The 16,979-nt window shown below is 50.5% G+C and overlaps 1 protein-coding gene across 1 annotated transcript; it reads right to left on the minus strand.

Moving 5' to 3' along the window:
- Nucleotides 1–660: 660 nt before the first annotated feature.
- Nucleotides 661–16,604, minus strand: IL27RA (interleukin 27 receptor subunit alpha). Its single transcript, XM_047700439.1, has 14 exons — nt 16,382–16,604; nt 15,801–15,918; nt 12,444–12,601; nt 12,197–12,354; nt 10,632–10,791; nt 10,457–10,530; nt 6,985–7,168; nt 6,702–6,890; nt 4,844–4,945; nt 4,610–4,768; nt 1,897–2,022; nt 1,421–1,514; nt 1,145–1,238; nt 661–1,018 (listed from the first exon to the last, which is right to left on the minus strand). The coding sequence occupies exons 1-14, from the start codon at nt 16,473–16,475 to the stop codon at nt 764–766; spliced, it is 1,965 nt and encodes a 654-aa protein (XP_047556395.1). The 5' UTR covers nt 16,476–16,604; the 3' UTR covers nt 661–763.
- Between the last annotated feature and the right edge of the window lie 375 nt (nt 16,605–16,979).

The raw sequence follows: 16,979 nt of genomic DNA on the forward strand, positions 1-16,979 counted from the left end.
GGTCCCCAGCGCAGACAGGGCGCCACCGGGCTGGCTAGGCCACCTGGGAGCCAGCTGGCCCGCACGTCACCTCCTCCCAGGCTTCTGGACGCTTCCCACTGCCTGTGACCCTGGCCCCCTTCTACGACAAAGCCTTTATACTTGAAAATAAAACGTTCAAGCATCCAGATGATCTGAGCGTGTGTGCTCTTGGCACAGATCTCCCTCACCACCTCCCAGTGGGAGAGCAAGGGCTTCACTCCCACTGTCGTCTGAGAGTCGGTGTGAGCAGACGTGGCTGCCGGACACAGCGCCCCAGCTACAGGAGCGACAAAAACGTACAAGGGTGTTTCTCTGGGTGGCTTGGAGTCACGCAGTCACTTGGGAACGGAGGTTCCTTTCCTCTTCATGCTCCGCCTTCTCCGGTACAGTTAAGGCTGGATGGCGGGCACGCCGGTGTTCCAGCTCATGGGCAAGGGTAAGTGTGGAAGAGCCCAGACCTTTCTGGGCCTCGTCTGGGCATCAGCCCGTGGCACTCCTGCCCGCAGTCCATCGGCGGGAATCCATCTGGGGCTGTACATGGCTGCAGGTGGGGCAGCGGGGATGCCCAGCTGCAGTTTCTGTTAACAGCAGCAGGACAGATCTGGGGAGGCAGCTGCCACTCGATTTCATACACGTTCCTTTGCTCCCTCCTCCATCCATATACTCCCCAGAGGGCCAGGCCCTCCCTCTGTAGGGGTCCTTCAACCTGTTCTTCCTGGCTGGGTGTCCTCAGGCAAGTGACTCAGCCTCTCTGAGCCTCAGTGTCTTCGTCTGTCAAATGGGCATCCCTCTCCTGGCCTGGGCTGGGTTCAGGCCAGAATTTGGGAACTGGGGGTGGGCCCAGAAGGCCCAGCTCCTCGGGGGTGGGCAGAAAGTGTTTCTCATAGCCAGAGCCCAGCTGGGTGGAGGTCTGGGGGGGCTCCATAACCGGGAGCGGCTCCATCTCCTCCACTTTCAGGATGGGCAAGTCCCTGGGGGGCTGAGCCTGAGGCACCTCCTGGGAAGAAAAGAGACAGGGACTCTGCGTCCCCATTCTCCCCGGCCTGCTCCCACCCACTCCCCGCTGACCCCCTCATTCGCCAACCTCCCAGATGGCCCAGACAAGCCAGGCTTTTTCGCTCACCTCCACGTGGGACTGGCCACAATTGCTATTGGCCGGATCAGGAATCTTCTCCCAGACCCAGCGGGGCAGTACCTTGTGCCGAAGGTGGAGGCACCTGGCAAGCAGATAAGAGGGCAGAGAACCTAAGTGACCTGATACCCAGGCCCAGTTTGCAGCACCCAGGAATGTCCGCAGAACCCTGAGGCGTTCCCTTACTGCTTGCCCCCCACCAAAGCTTAGCTAGTATCCAACAGTCCTCCCCACCTGGGCAAAGACCCACATGTCTGACAGCCTCACCTTCTAGACGTAGCCAGGCTCACACCACAGCCGGTCAGGAGCAAGCCCCACAGGAGAAAGACACCCGGCAGAACTTTCCACTTCAGGCTGTTATCTGAGGCAGAGGGGCAGAACATTTGGATACCAGGGATGGGAGAGGGATCAGGAAAGGAGCACACATGAGGCCGGGTTTGGGTGAGGGCGGCAGGTAAAGGAGTGGGGCTTATGAGTGGGTAGGGGCTAAGGGTGGGGGAGATCTCGGGGTGGGAGTGGGGCTTGTGAAAAAAACAGTCACGGGTGAGAGGTCAAGGTCAGGGATGGGTGAAAGGGTCAGAGACACACTGCTTGATATTCCAAAGTATTTAGTAGGATCTGAATACCCCTGAGGCATCATCAGGAACCACCCCCAAGTCAAAAGGTTGCTCACTCACTGAAACCCCTATCTCCTTAAAACTGAGCAGGGCCCCTCTTATGGCAGTCCCACCCCTCCCCCCTACCTGGTAGGTGAAGCCAGAGGCTGGGACCTGGTGGCCCCTGTCCTGCGTTGGTGGATGCGGTCACCCACAGCTCACAAGGACCCCAGGGAAGGTCGGGCAGGGTGATGTTCCGGGTGCTCCTGCTCACTGAAGGACACACCCAGAGAGGTTGGGGAGGCAGTCAAGTCCTACCTCAGGGCCTTTGCATGTGCTTCCTCTATCTGCAACACTCTCCCCAGATATCCACATTGCTCCCGCCTTCAGGTCTTTGCTCAAATTTCACCTCCTCAGTGAGGCCTTCCCCGACCATTAGAAAGTAAACTCCACAAGGGCTGTATTCCCAGCACCTAGATCAGTGGCTGGCACACAGAAAGCCCTCAAAAATGATATATATTCAAACAAATAAAAGAAAGAATGAGCATCATATTCCCCATATGCACATTAACCCAGTGAATGGAGATTCTCCCTAGGTGGGGAGAAGCGTACCTCGCAGAACTCTGTTTACTTATTTTTACTAAACGGTGCTTTTTTGCTTTTAAGCCAAAAGAGGAAGTAGCTTTTCGGTTTGTTGTAGGATTATGGGAGACATGAACACTGATTGGGCTCTATTGCCATAGAAAGATGTCCAAAAAAAAAAAAAAACAACAACAAAAAGAAAGATGTCCAAGTTAAATCAGCAGGGGAAAAAAAGAAAGTTGCAAAACATCACAGTCATAAGAGATTCCGAGGCCAAACTATAGTATTTAACACTGTCATCTTTTTAAAATAATAATAATTCAGGGGCACCTGGGTGTGATTAAGCATCTGACTTTTTGATTTTGGCTCAGGTCATTATCTCAGGGTCCTCAGACTGAGCCCTGCATTGGGTTCCACACTGGGCATGGAACCTGCTTAAGATTCTTTCTTCCTCTCCCTCCTTTCTCCCTCTCTAAAATGATAATGATAGGGGCACCTGGGTGGCTCAGAGGGTTAAAGCCTCTGCCTTTGGCTCAGGTCATGATCCCAGGGTCCTGGGATCGAGCCCACATTGGGCTCTCTGCTCAGCAGGGACCCTGCTTCCCTCCCTCTGCCTGCCTCTCTGCCTACTTGTGATCTCTCTTTGTCAAATAAATAAATAAAATCTTAAAAAATGATAATGATAATAATAAATGTATATATATTTAATAATCTAGATATGTATAAACATTTTAATCTAAAAATTTTTTAAATGGGGCAGCTGGGTGGCTCAGTCAGTTAAGCATCAGACTTTGGCTCAGGTCATGATCTCAGGATCCTAGGATTAGGGCCCCGAGGCAGGCAGCAGGGTGTCTGCTTCTCTCCCTCTGTTCCTCCCCACAACTCATACACACATACACACACTCTCAAAAAAATAAATAAAATCCTAAAAAAATAGAAAAACAAAAATTTTATTCTAATGATCCATACATACTTTTATAATATGCAATCATGGAAAAGTAATTATGTTAAAAAATAGGCTTCATCAGAGACAAATGCCAAAGCACTGATGTAATGAGGGGTAAAATGACACTGAAGACTCTAGAAAAAAAAGTGCAGGGGATAAAATGAAAGCAGATTGGCAGGAAGTAGTTTGTTGACATCTGTGGGCACACCAGGGTTTATTATACTAGTCTCCCTACTTTTGTGTGTGCTAGAATTTTCTATAATACAAAGTTAAAAATCTTCAAAGATAGGGCGCCTGGGTGGTTCAGTGTGTTAAAGCCTCTGCCTTTGGCTCAGGTCATGATCTCAGGTTCCTGGCCTCAAGCCCCACACTGAGCCTGGCATCGGGCTCTCTACTCAGCAGGGAGCCTGCTTCCCCCTCTCTCTCTGCCTGCCTCTCTGCCCACTTGTGATCGCTGTCCGTCAAATTAAAAAAAAAAAAATCAAAGAACACAACTCTATCTCAGTGTTAATAGATACATGGAAAAATCTGGAAGCTGCATTATCAGTGTCAGCAAAATTATGAGAATGCTGGTATTTTTTTTTAAGATTTATGTATTTATTTATTTGAGAGACAGACAGACAGAGCATGGTGCAGGGGGGATCCCAAGTAGGCTTCCTCCCAAGTGGGGAGCCCAACATTGGGCTTGATCCCATGACTCTGAGATCATGACCTGAGCGGAGATCAAGAGTTGGTTGTGCAACCGACTGAGCCACCCAGGTGCCCCAAGAATGCTGATATTCTCAGTGACATATTCCTTTAATGTGTCAGCTATGGCAATAAACACAGATAACTTTTGTAATTAGGAACAAAAAAGGGGAATAAAATATTTCTAAAAAGGAATTTGCATTTGGAGTAAAAATGTAGCCTATACCCAAAGGTATGAAAAAGAAATAAAAATCATACATAATCCTGTGATCCTGTTGACATTGTGGGCAATTTGTTTTCACATTTGTGCCTCTGCTTTGCACAATGCCAGGTTTATTTTACACATATGGAACCATCTCATGGAGTTTTGTCATCTTTTTATCTTTTTAACTTAATGAACATGACAGGCATCTTTCAATATCAATAAATATAGATCAGAGACTTCATTTTTAATGGTCAAATGACAGTCCATTATACTGATAGCCACAAGGGTTATTGTCCACTAGGGAACAGACGACATCACAAATTTTCCCAGGCGCTGAGAGGGAACCAAAGGGGCCAATCGGGGGATGAGGGCGGGGTAGACTGATGGCTGGGTCTTGGGGGCGGGGCTAGGAGCAGGGGGCAGGAGGCAGTGAAGCTCACCATTCATGCAGACAGTAGGCTTGGTCCCGCTCTGTACATACACAGTGTAGTGCGTGAGATGGCCCCGGAGTTGATGTCTTGGGACCTCTCCCCACGCTATGGCGGGGGTCCCTGGAGGGGCATCCTGGAGTCGCCAAAGCACCGGCCCAGCTAGGGGCACTGGGGAGAAAGCCAGTGGGTTAAGGCCAGCTAGGGTTCCAGGGGGTTCCCCCATTCTCCAGCTCCACCACTTACCCAGTTCCTCTCTGAACCTCCAGACTGAGGGGGCAGGGGCCATGCCCCAAGGAGAGAGTGCTGTCACTGTGATTCGGTAGGGGACCCCTCCTTCAAAATTCCCTGGTCGGTGGAGGAGAAAGACAGTTAGAGTTGGCTCTCCCTCCCCTACTCATTTTCTACTCGGTAGACGTCTTCATTTGGGTCTCCTGAAAAATTCGTTGAGATGAATATTTGGGTAACAGTAATTGTTCTGGGTGGTAACCCCACAGAACGCCAACAAGGCATCTGGGAAGTGAAATAGGGAAAGAAAGGCCGCCAGTAAATGAGAACAAGTTCCCAATGCGGGCATTGGAAGCTCAATCCCGCTGGCGACCTCTGGGGGGAAGCAGAGAGCAGATGCCGGAAAGTGAGGCGAACCAAGGAGGGAGGAAGCTTGGTAATTGGTGAAGGGCTGCATCTGGGGCGACTTAATTCACCAGCACTTCCAGACTGCTTCTCAGATGGGCAAAATACTTCAGTGACCAGAGAAAGTCTTCAAGCTAGGAAAGACGGGTGCCAGAGGCTGGGAGATGCTCAAACACCAGGCTATGGGTGGGGCCTGCATACCATCCATCATGGTGGGTGAGGGTGCTGAGGTCCCTTCACAAAACTACTGCTGCTGCCTGGCCTTCCCCAAATGGGAAATTTCCAGAATCAGGGCTCCTCCTTCCTAAATGTTTCACCCAATACCTTTTCATGCTCTCCCAAGTCCTTTACACCAAGGATGGACTCCCCAATGCCCGAGTAGCCAACAGCCCCATGGACACCTCCATTTGGATGAACATCTCCAACACAAGGTATCCAAACGGATCCCCCAAATTCTGCCCCAGGACCTCCAATCAGAACCTGCCTGCATCTTTCCCTTCCTCAGTTCCTACCTGGTATGGCCCTCACCCCTTCCCTGGTCCATTCCCCCTGGGAGCAGGCAGAGATCACCTGTAAGCAACAGAGTCAGGGCATATCCCTCCTCTGCTCAGAACTCTCCATGGTTCCTACCTCACACAGAGCAAAAGCCCAAGTCCCTCCTGTGGCCCACCAGGCCTTGCACAATTTGCTTGTCACCTCCCTGCCCTCATCTCCTCCCGCTTTCCCCCTCACTCATTCCACTCCAGCCATGCAGGCCTCCTCGCTGTTCTAATACATCAGGCACACTCCTGTCTCTGGGCCTTTGCACTGCCTGTTCCCTCTTGCTTTTCCCTCAGACTTCCTCATAGCTCCCCCTCTCGCCTCCTTCAGGTCTTGGTTCAAATGCTGCTTTTCCAGGAAGGCCTTTTCTAAAAACCTTTCTTTCTAAAATAGCAATTCTCCCTCTTTCCCTTTGCCCTGTTTTATTCTTTTTCCCCCCAAATACATTATGGATGTACTTGTTTCGTTATTGTTCATTTCACTGGGCTGCTCACTCCACAAGAAAGTCAGCTCCATGAGGATGGGAATGTTGCTGCGAGAGTAAGTGGTGTGATGGTTCAGGGCCTGGCTTGAGGGGCCTGAGTATGTGGTTCAAATCCTGGTTCTACCATCTATTTGCTGTGTAGCCTCGGGTCAGTTGCTTCACTTCCCTGGGCTTTTTTCTTCATCTCTACCTTGAGCAGGATAATAACAGAAACTTACTTTATAAGGAAGTTTGAATAATTTAATGCTGCTGATAAGTGCCAAGAGGCAGCAGCTGCTGTCACTGCACACAGGTGTCTAGAACATGGCCAGGCACACAGTGAATGGTCAGTGAACACTGCTTGCAGGAATTAATGATATTTTAACCACAACACTCCCTCCTGTAGGTCCACGCATCAGTCTGCTGGACAGGAGCTGGGATGGGAATCTAGGTGTCCCATGACCTCACCTGGCAACAGAGCACTGAGGTTCTCAGGGGGAAGCCGGATCCAGCTGAGGTCCTCCAGAGGATCCCCGTCTTGAGCCCAGTCCACCACGTGCTCCTGCAACTCCCCAGACCCCCGCTGCCAAGTCACCAGCAGCCCTGTGCTGCCGGCAATGCTGCTGACCACCACGCCTCGGGGGGCGAGATCTGGACCTAGATCGGGGTTGGAGAAGTCTCGGCTGTTCTCTCGGGAAGTCCCCGCATCCCTCTCCAGGGCACCACTCGGAGGAAATTCACAGCCTCTTACCCAGGCAGGCCAAAGAAAGGTTGGTAAGAGGCTCCCAGCTCGTGGCATTGATGGCAGACACCCCAACCCACTCGGCCAGGGCAGGGACGAAGGAGCTGCAGCAGGGAGCCGTCTTCTGGATCAGCTCCTGGCCTTTGGCCTGGAACCAAACTTTATAGCTCATCTGCACGCAGTGCCCCGGGTCCTGGGGGATGAGAGGAAGAAGGGGTTAGGATCTCCCATCTACCAGATCCACATCCTGTGTATCTCAGTGAGGGCCACCTCACAAACCAGTCAGTGGAATATTTCTGTTGGTTCCACTTTATAGATGAAGAAACTAAGTCTTGGGGGGCTCAGTGGCAAAGGTGACATTAGAATACAGTTCCAGGACCCACATTAGGGGGAAGTGAGTAAGGAGCTTCCCTTGGATGCAAAAGTTAAAGGGGAGGTTGCCAAAAACCCAGTAATCAAGAAAAATTATATTTTAATCAATCAAAATCAAGGGCAAAGAACCCACAACAAACTAAATTTCAAGATCTGAAGTACGGACAGGATCTGACCCTGCCCTTATATGAGCCTGCCTTGCTCACCTCATCCTAGTCTGTGTCCTGTGCAATTCTTTGGGATTTCAAAATTCCCACTGTTGTATAGAGGAAAAACTTTTGTAGATGATTATCTTGTCTAATAATGTTAACTGGTCCTAGAACCAAACTCCTTTTGATGTACTAAGACAAAATCTTTGCTGTGGGCGGGGGGGCCCTGGTTTTAATGCTCACTGAATTTTTAAATATTCAGAATGGGGCACCTGGGTGGCTCAGTGGGTTAAAGCCTCTGCCTTCGGCTCAGGTCATGAGGCCAGGGTCCTGGGATCGAGCCCTGCATCAGGGTCCTGGGATAGAGCGCCAGGGTCTCTGCTCAGCAGGGAGCCTGCTTCCCTTCCTCTCTCTCTGCCTGCCTCTCTGCCTACTTGTGATCTCTGTCTGTCAAATAAAAAAATAAAATAAAATAAAATCTTTAAAAAAAAAGATCTCCTGTCTCAATAAATATGATCTTTTAGGGGCGCCTGGGTGGTTCAGTGGGTTAAGCCTCTGCCTTCGGCTCAGGTCATGATCTCAGGGTCCTGGGATCGAGCCCTGCCCGACGGGGAGCCTGCTTCCCTCTCTCTCTGCCTGCCTCTCTGCCTACTTGTGATCTCTGTCTGTCAAATAAATAAATAAATAAATCTTTTAAAAAATATGATCTTTAGAGAGTCAATTATCATATGGTTTCACTTATTTGTGGAGCATAACAAATAGCATGGAGGACAAGGGGAGATGGAGAGGAGAAGGGAGTTGAGGGAAATTGGAAGGGGAGGTGAACCATGAGAGACTATGGACTCTGAAAAACGATCTGAGAATTTTGAAGGGGTGGGGGGTGGGAGGTTGGGGGCACCAGGTGGTGGGTATTGTAGAGGGCACGGATTGCATGGAGCACTGGGTGTGGTGCAAAAATAATGAATATTGTTATGCTGAAAAAAAATAAAAAATTAAAAAAAATATATATATGATCTTTAAAAAAAAATAAATATTCAGAATACATGGGGACTTTCTAGGCAGTTTTTATGATCAATTCGCAGCACAATCTCTGTTTTTTTTTTTTTTTTTTTTTTAGATTCTATTTATTCGACAGAGACACAGTGAGAGAGGGAACACAAGCAGGGGGAGCGGAAGAAGGAGAAGCAGGATTCCCGCCAAGCAGAGAGCCTGATGTGGGGCTCGATCCCAGGACCCTGGGACCATGACCTGAGCCAAAGGCAGACGCTTAACGACTGAGCCACCCAGGCACGCCACAATCTGTGTTCTAATTAGAAAATTCTTTAATGTGCCCTGCATCACCTCACGCCTTTGAAATCCCTGGAACCTGGATCTATGACCTGGCATGTGGTCAACTTTGGTAAATATCCCAATTATATATGGAAGAAAGGCATATTCTGACATTTCCTATGTAAGTCCATTAGGTTGTTTGTTAATCACCTGTTCATATAGTCTAGATCTTCACTTGTTTTCCATCTATTATGAAATCACTGATGGGGTATATTAAAATTTCCCACAACGGTTGTGGATTCATGTATTTCTCCTTGTAGTTCTGTCAATTTTTGCTATATGTATTTTAAAGCCATATTATTAGGTACATACAGATTTAGTGTTCCTCTCACATTGCTGAGCTGCATAATGGCCATATGCAGTTACTTTATTTTCCCTTTCTCTTCCACAGAATATTACAATTAGAACACTTTATTATATATTCATTAAGGCACGAGAAAAATGGGTAATCTATGTATTTCATTTCAGCATAGTGAAGGGGTGTTAACAAAGTATGTGTTATGACATAGACACTGAGGCTGTGAATTGGTGTGAGTCTCAGCTCTGCCACTAACCAGTTGTGTGGTCTGAAGCAACCTCTCTGTGTGTGTGTGTGTCTCTCTCTCTTTTTTTTTTTTTATAAACATATATTTTTATCCCCAGGGGTACAGGTCTGCGAATCGCCAGGTTTACACACTTCACAGCACTCACCATAGCACATACCCTCCCCAATATCCATAACCCCACCCCCCCTCCCAACCCCCTCCCCCCATCAACCCTCAGTTTGTTTTGTGAGATTAAGAGTCACTTATGGTTTGTCTCCCTCCCAATTCTCTCTCTCTTTTTTTTTTTTAAGATTTTATTTATTTGACAGAAAGAGAGAGATCACAAGTAGGCAGAGCAGCAGACAGAGAGAGACGGGGAAGCAGGTTCCCCGCTGAGCAGGGAACCCAATGTGGAGGGAACCCAATGTGGGGCTCGATCCCAGGACCCCGAGATCATGACCTGAGCCGAAGGCAGAGGCTTAACCCACTGAGCCACTCAGGCACCCCAGTGTGTCTCATTTTTCTTATCTGTAAAGTTAGTTAATATAAACGAGCAAGGAGGCTAGAACCTGGCACATAGTTAGACGTCTGTGTTACATGTGGTTAAAATTAATATTAGATTGTGAGGCCCAAGAGGGTATGGGCTCTGTTGTTTTGTTCCTTGCCATATTTACCATAAGCCAGGGCCTAGTAATGCCTGGAACATAGCAGATGCTCAACGGATTTGGATCAATGAGGACGGCTGCATCATTGTCTATCATCTCCTAATGTCATTCTGACACTAGCATTCAAGCCCTGGCACACTGTGCTGTATTTTATGGAGCTGAGCCTAGTCTTGCTTTCAAACCTCTGCACCTGCTGTTGCCCCCTGCTTGGAACATCTGTACACACCTTCATGTCTCAGCTCAGATCTCCCAGAAGTACCTGACATGGGTGGAGGCTAGCTCTGTGCCCAGCACTATGCCAGGGCCTCTCTGAGCATCCCCTCCTTGGAGCCTTGGAGCAATCTCAAGAAGGCGGCACTGGAACCGCAGTCTTGTTTACACTGGTGTTATCTGGGGCTTCTTGACGTGTGCAGAAAGAATGGAACCGCTCTCCATAGCTCACCTTCCACAGAATCAGGGGTTCCTGTGTGCCTGGTGTCCCACAGAGGTTCCCAGATATCCATACATCTTTTGGAGCTGTCAAGGATGAGGGAAGGGGGTACAAATGAGAGTGGCCTAGTGGTACATACTGCCAGGAGGGGAGACGAGGTTATAGGGGCAAGCCTGGAGACCCTCACCAGAGGGCAGTGTCTGGAAGGACAAAATGGGGCTCCACTCGCTCCAAAGATTCTCTTCTTTCTCCATTCGGCAGTGGCCCCGCACCTCATAGCCAGTGGCCAGCTCCAGGTCCTGAATTTCAACAGGTGCCAGGGGAATGGACTTCAATTCCGGCTCCAGCTGGGGGATGAGAGGAAAGAGCAATGAAGCCGAGGACTGAGTTGAGAGTACTTGACCCGATATGTCAGCAGACTCCAACTAGTCTGCTTTGTCCCAAACCCTGGGGTTCTCAGGACACAGGGCTTTTGTATTTGAAATTGGGACAATCCCAGGCAAGAAGAAGAGATGAACTAGCCACCCTATGGGTCATGTATAGGAGTAGGTAGTAAATTTTATCATTATCCCCATTTTACAGTTGAGGAAAACTGAGGCCCAGAGAGGGGAAGTGACTTGCCCAAGGTCACAAAGCAGATGAATGCTGGAGCTGAGAGTCATAATCGGGCAGCTTATATCTCAGCATTTCTCTGAATTGCATGAATAATCACAGTGACAACTGTCTTCTACATGGCAAAGTTTTGTAGGAGGCGGCTAAGACTATTGGTTATCCCTAATATCCATTCTCCCCTTTTTCCTTTGGAAATGGAAGCTCGGAATATCAGCTGGAAATGCGGCTGTCAAGAGTAAGGACTCCATTTCCCAGCCTCCCTTACAATCAGGTGAGACCAGGTGACTGTGCTCTGGCCAATGAGATATGAGAGGAAATGATCCTGGTAACTTCTGGGTTGTACAAAGTACATGGGCTGGTCCCCCAACTCCTTCTGGGGTCTCCTTGCTCTAAAGTTCTCTCCCATTTTTCTTGCTGTGTGAGCTTGCTAAGGTGCTTAACTTCTCTGAGGTTGGCTCCCCCAGCTATGAAATAAAAATCTTACAAGCATCTACTATAGGGGCGCCTGGTGGGCTCTGTCAGTGGAGTATGCGACTCTTGATCTTGGCGTCCTGAGTTTGAGGCCCATGTGTGAGGCAGAGCTTACTTAAAATAAACAAAAATTAACAAACAAATAAATAAATAAAAGCATCTACTATAAAGGGAGGTGGGGAGGGACTCATCAAGATAATCCATGCAATTAGCTTGGGACCTGATGTATACCAGGTGCTCAGAAATGTCAGCTGCCTTTATTCATTATTTTGGGGTGTTTAAACTAAACCTTGCTCCTTCGCTGTAAAATGGGTAGGTATAAAATGCACCCACTTCAAAGAGTTCTTGGAAGGGTTCCATAATTTAAAGGTTAATGTAAGCTATTGGAGAACTTCTATTCATTCACAACAATGTTTGAGGACGTTTACTGAGTTTCTTAAAAATTCCAAGTGGAATTTGGGATCGGGACTGCATGGAATTTTAGATTATTTGATGGTGGGGGGTGATTTTTTAGCTGAACAAGATGCACGTACAGGCCTTTTGTGTGAGATGTGGACAGATCAGAAAGGCAAGTAAGGAACAGGTCCTGGGCTGGGTTTCTGATTTGGGGATAATGCCATGGGCCCTGCCTGGAAGACAGTGAGGAAAAGGGGGGCCCCTGACACTCACCGGGGTCCAGGCCGTCCCCTGGCATCTTCGATAGTAGAACTGGCAGGCCATGACATTATGGGGTGGCCACACAGGTGGGGCCCAATGGACAGTGGCCTCCAGGGGCTCATCCTCTGAAAAGTCCACGTCAGGGTACAGCCTGGGGGCATCTGGCTTCACTGAGGAAGGGGAGGCCAGGTGCATTAAGCCAGGACCTCAGGGACCACCCACCCCACATAGAGCACACCCTTCCCATCCCACCGATTACTTCGGGTTTCCAGATTCACGAAGACTGGGGGCCAGAGAGGCTGGCCTGCCTTGGTACCCCAGACAAGCAGTTCATCAGACATGGTAAGCTGTTCCCTCGGGATGGTCACCCAGCTCTGCCCGGCGGGCACTGGCACAGTCCACGTTCTTTTGGAATGGCTGTGAGGAGAGATGTGGGGATGAGGGGGTGTGGTGTATATCCGTGTGGGGCCAGAGCCATAATGATAACTCCTCTCCCTGGGTTCAAATCCCAGCTCTGCCACTTCAGAGCTGTGTGACCTTGAACAACTGACTTGACTTCTCTGTGCCTGTGTCCTCATCTACAAAACGAGGGTGATAGCAGTAACTGCTGAAGGGCTGGAGAGCCAGGGCAATCGATGAGACAATAAACGGAATGTGTTTAAAACCGCACTGGCTGCCCAGTACATGTCATGCGAGCATTGCTTATTGTGTTCATTGACACCTGCTTATAAGTACGCCATTTGCCCTTACGCAACTATCCAGTCAGCAGATACATACTGACAGACCCTCTTGTAGAAGCTGGGGACAGGGCTACGACCAAGGCGGGTGAGGACCCACTCTCTGGAGCTGCTCTTCCTGTGTGGGAGGCAGAATCCCTAACGTATATAATGGATGATAAAGAGCAATCATCAGGGCGGTGAGGAATGACAGTGCTGTTTCAGGTCAGAGATCTCTCAGATGAGACTTTTGAACAAAGGCCTGAAGGTCATGAGGGCAGAGCCATGCAGTACCTGGGGGAAAGCATTTCAGGAAAAAGCAGCCTCTGCAGGTGCAAAGGCCTTGAGGGTACACTCACGGCTGTGCTTGAGGAACGGCACGGCAGGATTGGAATGAGTGAGGGGGAGAGTGGGAGGAGAAGAGGGCAGCGAGGCGAAAGGCAGACTGTGCAAGGCCTAGCAGGCCACAGGAAAGACTTGGGTTTCTACCCCAGTGAGGTGGGACCCCTGGAGGGCCGGAAGCAAAGCAGAGATGTGCCCTGACGCGGATGTTCACAGGCGCCCCCTGGCGGCTGTGGCGAAGAACAGACTGTGGGCTGGAAGGTGCAGGCCAGAGGCCCCAGGAAAGAAGGTGACTGACCGCATGGCCCAGGTTAGCCATGGTGGATGGGGGCTGGACCAGGGTGGGTGCCCAGGAAGGAGAGCGCGTCAGATTCTGGATAATGTAGAAGGTGGAGCTGGCAAGGCATGCTGACAGACCAGATGCGGGTGACAGCGAGCGGTGTTTAGGATATCCTGACGGATTAGATTTCAAAAGTTCAGAACAGGCCTTCATAAAACAGCAGTAACAACAAAAACGCAGGTGCTGGTGAAGATGTGGAGAAACTGTAGCTGTGGTACACTACTGGAGGGAATGGAAAATGTCACAGCTGCCGCAGGAAACAGTTGGGCAGTTCCTCAAAAAGTTAAACACAGAATTGCTATAGGACCCAGCAATTTCACTCCTAGGCACAGACCCCAAAGAATCGAAAAACAGGAACTCAAGAACTTGGCCATGCATGTTCATAACAGTGCGAGTCACAATTGCCAAAAGATGAAAGCAAACCAAATATCCACCAACAGATGAGTGGATACCCGACACATGATAGATTCATACAGTGGCGTATCACTTAGCCATAAAAAAGGAAGGGTGTTCTGATTCCTGCTACTACGTGGATGGACCTCAAAAACATACTAAGTGGAAGAAGCCACACACGAAAGGCCACATTTCTTATAATTCCATTTATAGGAAATGTTCAGAACAGGCAAATCCATAGAGACAGAAAGCAGGGTGGTGCTTGTCAGGGGCTGGTAGGGGGCAGAGGGAGGAGAATGAGGAGTGGCTGCTAATGGGGATGGAACTTCCTTTTGGGGTGATGAGAATGTTCTGGAACTAGACAGAGGAGGTTGTTACACAACACTGTGAATATACCAAATGCCACTGAATTGTTCATTGTTTGTTTGGGTTTTTTAAGATTTTATTTATTTATCTGACAGAGAGAGAGAGGAAGAGAGTAGGAGCAGGGGGAGGGGTAGAGGGAGAGGTAGAAGCACACTCCCAGCTGAGCAGGGAGCCCGACATGGAGCTTGAGCCCAGGATGCCAGGATCATGACCTGAGCAGAAGGCAGACACTTAACCAACTGAGCCACCCAGGCGCCCCCTGAACTGTTCATTTAAAAATGGGTTAGCTTTATGTGATGTGGATTTATCTCATTAAAAAAGGAGGAGGCCTTCTCCAACTCCTCCATCTTACACCATTTAAAACTAGGCTCCTCTGGAATGGAATGGCGGTGATGATTGCACAACAATGTGAATGTATTTGATGCCACTGAACTGTACACTAAAAATGGTTGAGAAAAAAAGATGGTAAATTTTATGAGTATTTTACCATCATTAAAAACAAACAAACAAGGGGCACCTGGTTGGCTTAGTCTGTTGAGCATCTGCATTAGGGTTGGGTCATGATCCCAGGGTCCTGCATTGGGCCCCTGCTTCTCTCTCTGCCTGCAGCTCCCCCTGCTTGTGTGCTCTCTCTCTGACAAATATAGAGATAAAATCTCTTTTAAAAACTCCCCAAAAACAAAAAACAAAAACCAGGCACCTGGCTGGCTCAGTTGGTCAAGTATCTGCCTTTGGCTCAGGTCATGATCCCAGGGTCCTGGGATTGAGCCCTGCATGCGGCTCCCTGCTCAGTGGGGAGCCTGCTTCTCTCTCTCCCTCTGTGTGCTTGCTCACTCTCTATTTCTCTCCCTCAAATAAATAAATAAATAAATAAATAAATAAATAAATAAAAACCAACCCACCCACCCCACTGTGGTTCCCACCTTTCAATGCCCCTTTTACTCCTCCCTCAAGTAGCCACATTTGAAATGAATTCCAGTTTGCAGGTGTGCTTCATCATGAGGGAACCTAGGTCTCCCCTTGACTCCACGAGGGACAGGCTTTCTGACTGCCTCTTTCATTGCTGCATCCCTAGCACCAGACCAAATTACCTTTTTATACCCTCAGAGAAGTTAGGTTACTTGCTTGCCTAAGGTCACACAGCAATAAAAAACACCTTCTAATTATTAAGTAATTTCTCTTTGCCGATGCCTAATTCATTGAACCCTCAGAACTAACGCTGGGAGGCAGGTTTCTTTATCATCATCTTTTGACAGAGGAGGAGGAGAGGCTTGGGGGGGGGTGTCAGTGACTGGTCTAGGGTCACACAACAAGGAAATGCTGAAACCTGGAATCAAGGGCTTGAGAGGGGGAGGGCTGAGGAGCAGAACTATTGGGGTCCTCTCAACCCGAGTATGCTAGAACCTGAGCGGCCACCCTCGAAAGCGTCAGTTTCCCCACGTCAGACGGTGGTACTCACTATTTCTGGCTCTGGAGGTGCAGCGTGGAGGGTGCTCCCAGGTCCCCAAGAGCTTCCCACGAGCAGTTCAGATCGCCCAAGGGTCCAACTCCATAGCACTGCAGTGGCCCAGGACTGTCTGGAGAGGGAGGTGGGGGTGGGGGAGCGCAGGGTGTCCGAGGGAATGGGCTCAATTCCCCCATCCTGCACATCCCAGAACCTGAATTTCCCCCGACTTCTGCCAATTGTGGAGGGCGATCCGGGGCTCCCTTCCCGGTGAGAGCAGCAGGAAGGGGGCGATGGATACCCCTCCCCAGTCTTTGGGCATAACTCCTCCCCTCCCTCTGCCAGCCACATCCTGTTACCACCCCTAGAGCCTCCACCCCACCCCTCGGCCTCGGGCTCCCACCTCGCTGCCGACCCCCCACCCTCGACCCCGTTCGCCAACTCGTCTCTCCGCCCGGTCCCTGCCCGGGGAGGTGCAGAGGGGCATCTGCCCCTCCGGGGTTCGTTCCGCAAACTTGCGGTGCACGCGGAGGCTCGGCGCTCTCGCGGCGATCGCGGCGGCAGGGCTCCTGACACGAGCTCGCTCCACAACTCACCCCGAGACCGAGTCCGGTGGCCCAGCAGCAACAGCAGGGGCAGCAGCACCAGCTTCGGCCGCGGCCCGAAGAGGGGGGCCCGGGGCCCCCGCATGGCGCCCCACCGCGCCCCCGAGTCCTGCCCGGCCCTGCCCGGCCCAGCGCTGCCGCGCCGCCCGCCTGGCTCTCCCGCCCCAACAGCCAGCGGCGAAGGGAAGCGTCCCTCAGCTCCCAGCCGCCTCCGCACCTTGCTCTCCCGGACCCCGCCCCTTCCCTCGGAGGCGGAAAGTCCCCCGCCGCGCCGGCTGCCGCCGCGGAAGGGGAGGGGGGACGGCCGGTGGCTTGCTGCAGGGCGCCGCCGAGCACTGCTGAGACGAGCGCGGCATCCTCCCTCCCCACGACACACACACGCACGCCGCCGCAAAGTCCTTTGGAACTTTTATTTTGGGCGTTGAAGAAGGTTCTGATCCGTCCTCCCACCCAGACTCCCACCCCAGGATGTGAAGGAACCCAGGGCTCCCACCACCAGTTCTAGGGTCTCCAGCCTGAGAACCCCAGGAGGTGGAGGGGGAGGGGAGGAAGGCAGGGAGGAAGGAGTGGGCAAAAGCTGGGATGGAGC

This window comes from Lutra lutra, chromosome 1 (assembly GCF_902655055.1).
Source record: "Lutra lutra chromosome 1, mLutLut1.2, whole genome shotgun sequence".
NCBI lineage: Eukaryota > Metazoa > Chordata > Mammalia > Carnivora > Mustelidae > Lutra > Lutra lutra.

What these genes read in the sequence shown, in the direction of transcription:
- IL27RA (XM_047700439.1), bottom strand. Translation starts at nt 16,475, where the DNA reads ATGCGGGGGCCCCGGGCCCCCCTCTTCGGGCCGCGGCCGAAGCTGGTG. An exon ending in CCACCGGACTCGGTCTCGGG is followed by an intron (nt 15,919 to 16,381) that starts GTGAGTTGTGGA and finishes CTCCCTCTCCAG; the next exon opens with ACAGTCCTGGGCCACTGCAG. An exon ending in CCTTTCTTTGGCCTGCCTGG is followed by an intron (nt 6,891 to 6,984) that starts GTAAGAGGCTGT and finishes ACCCCGATCTAG; the next exon opens with GTCCAGATCTCGCCCCCCGA.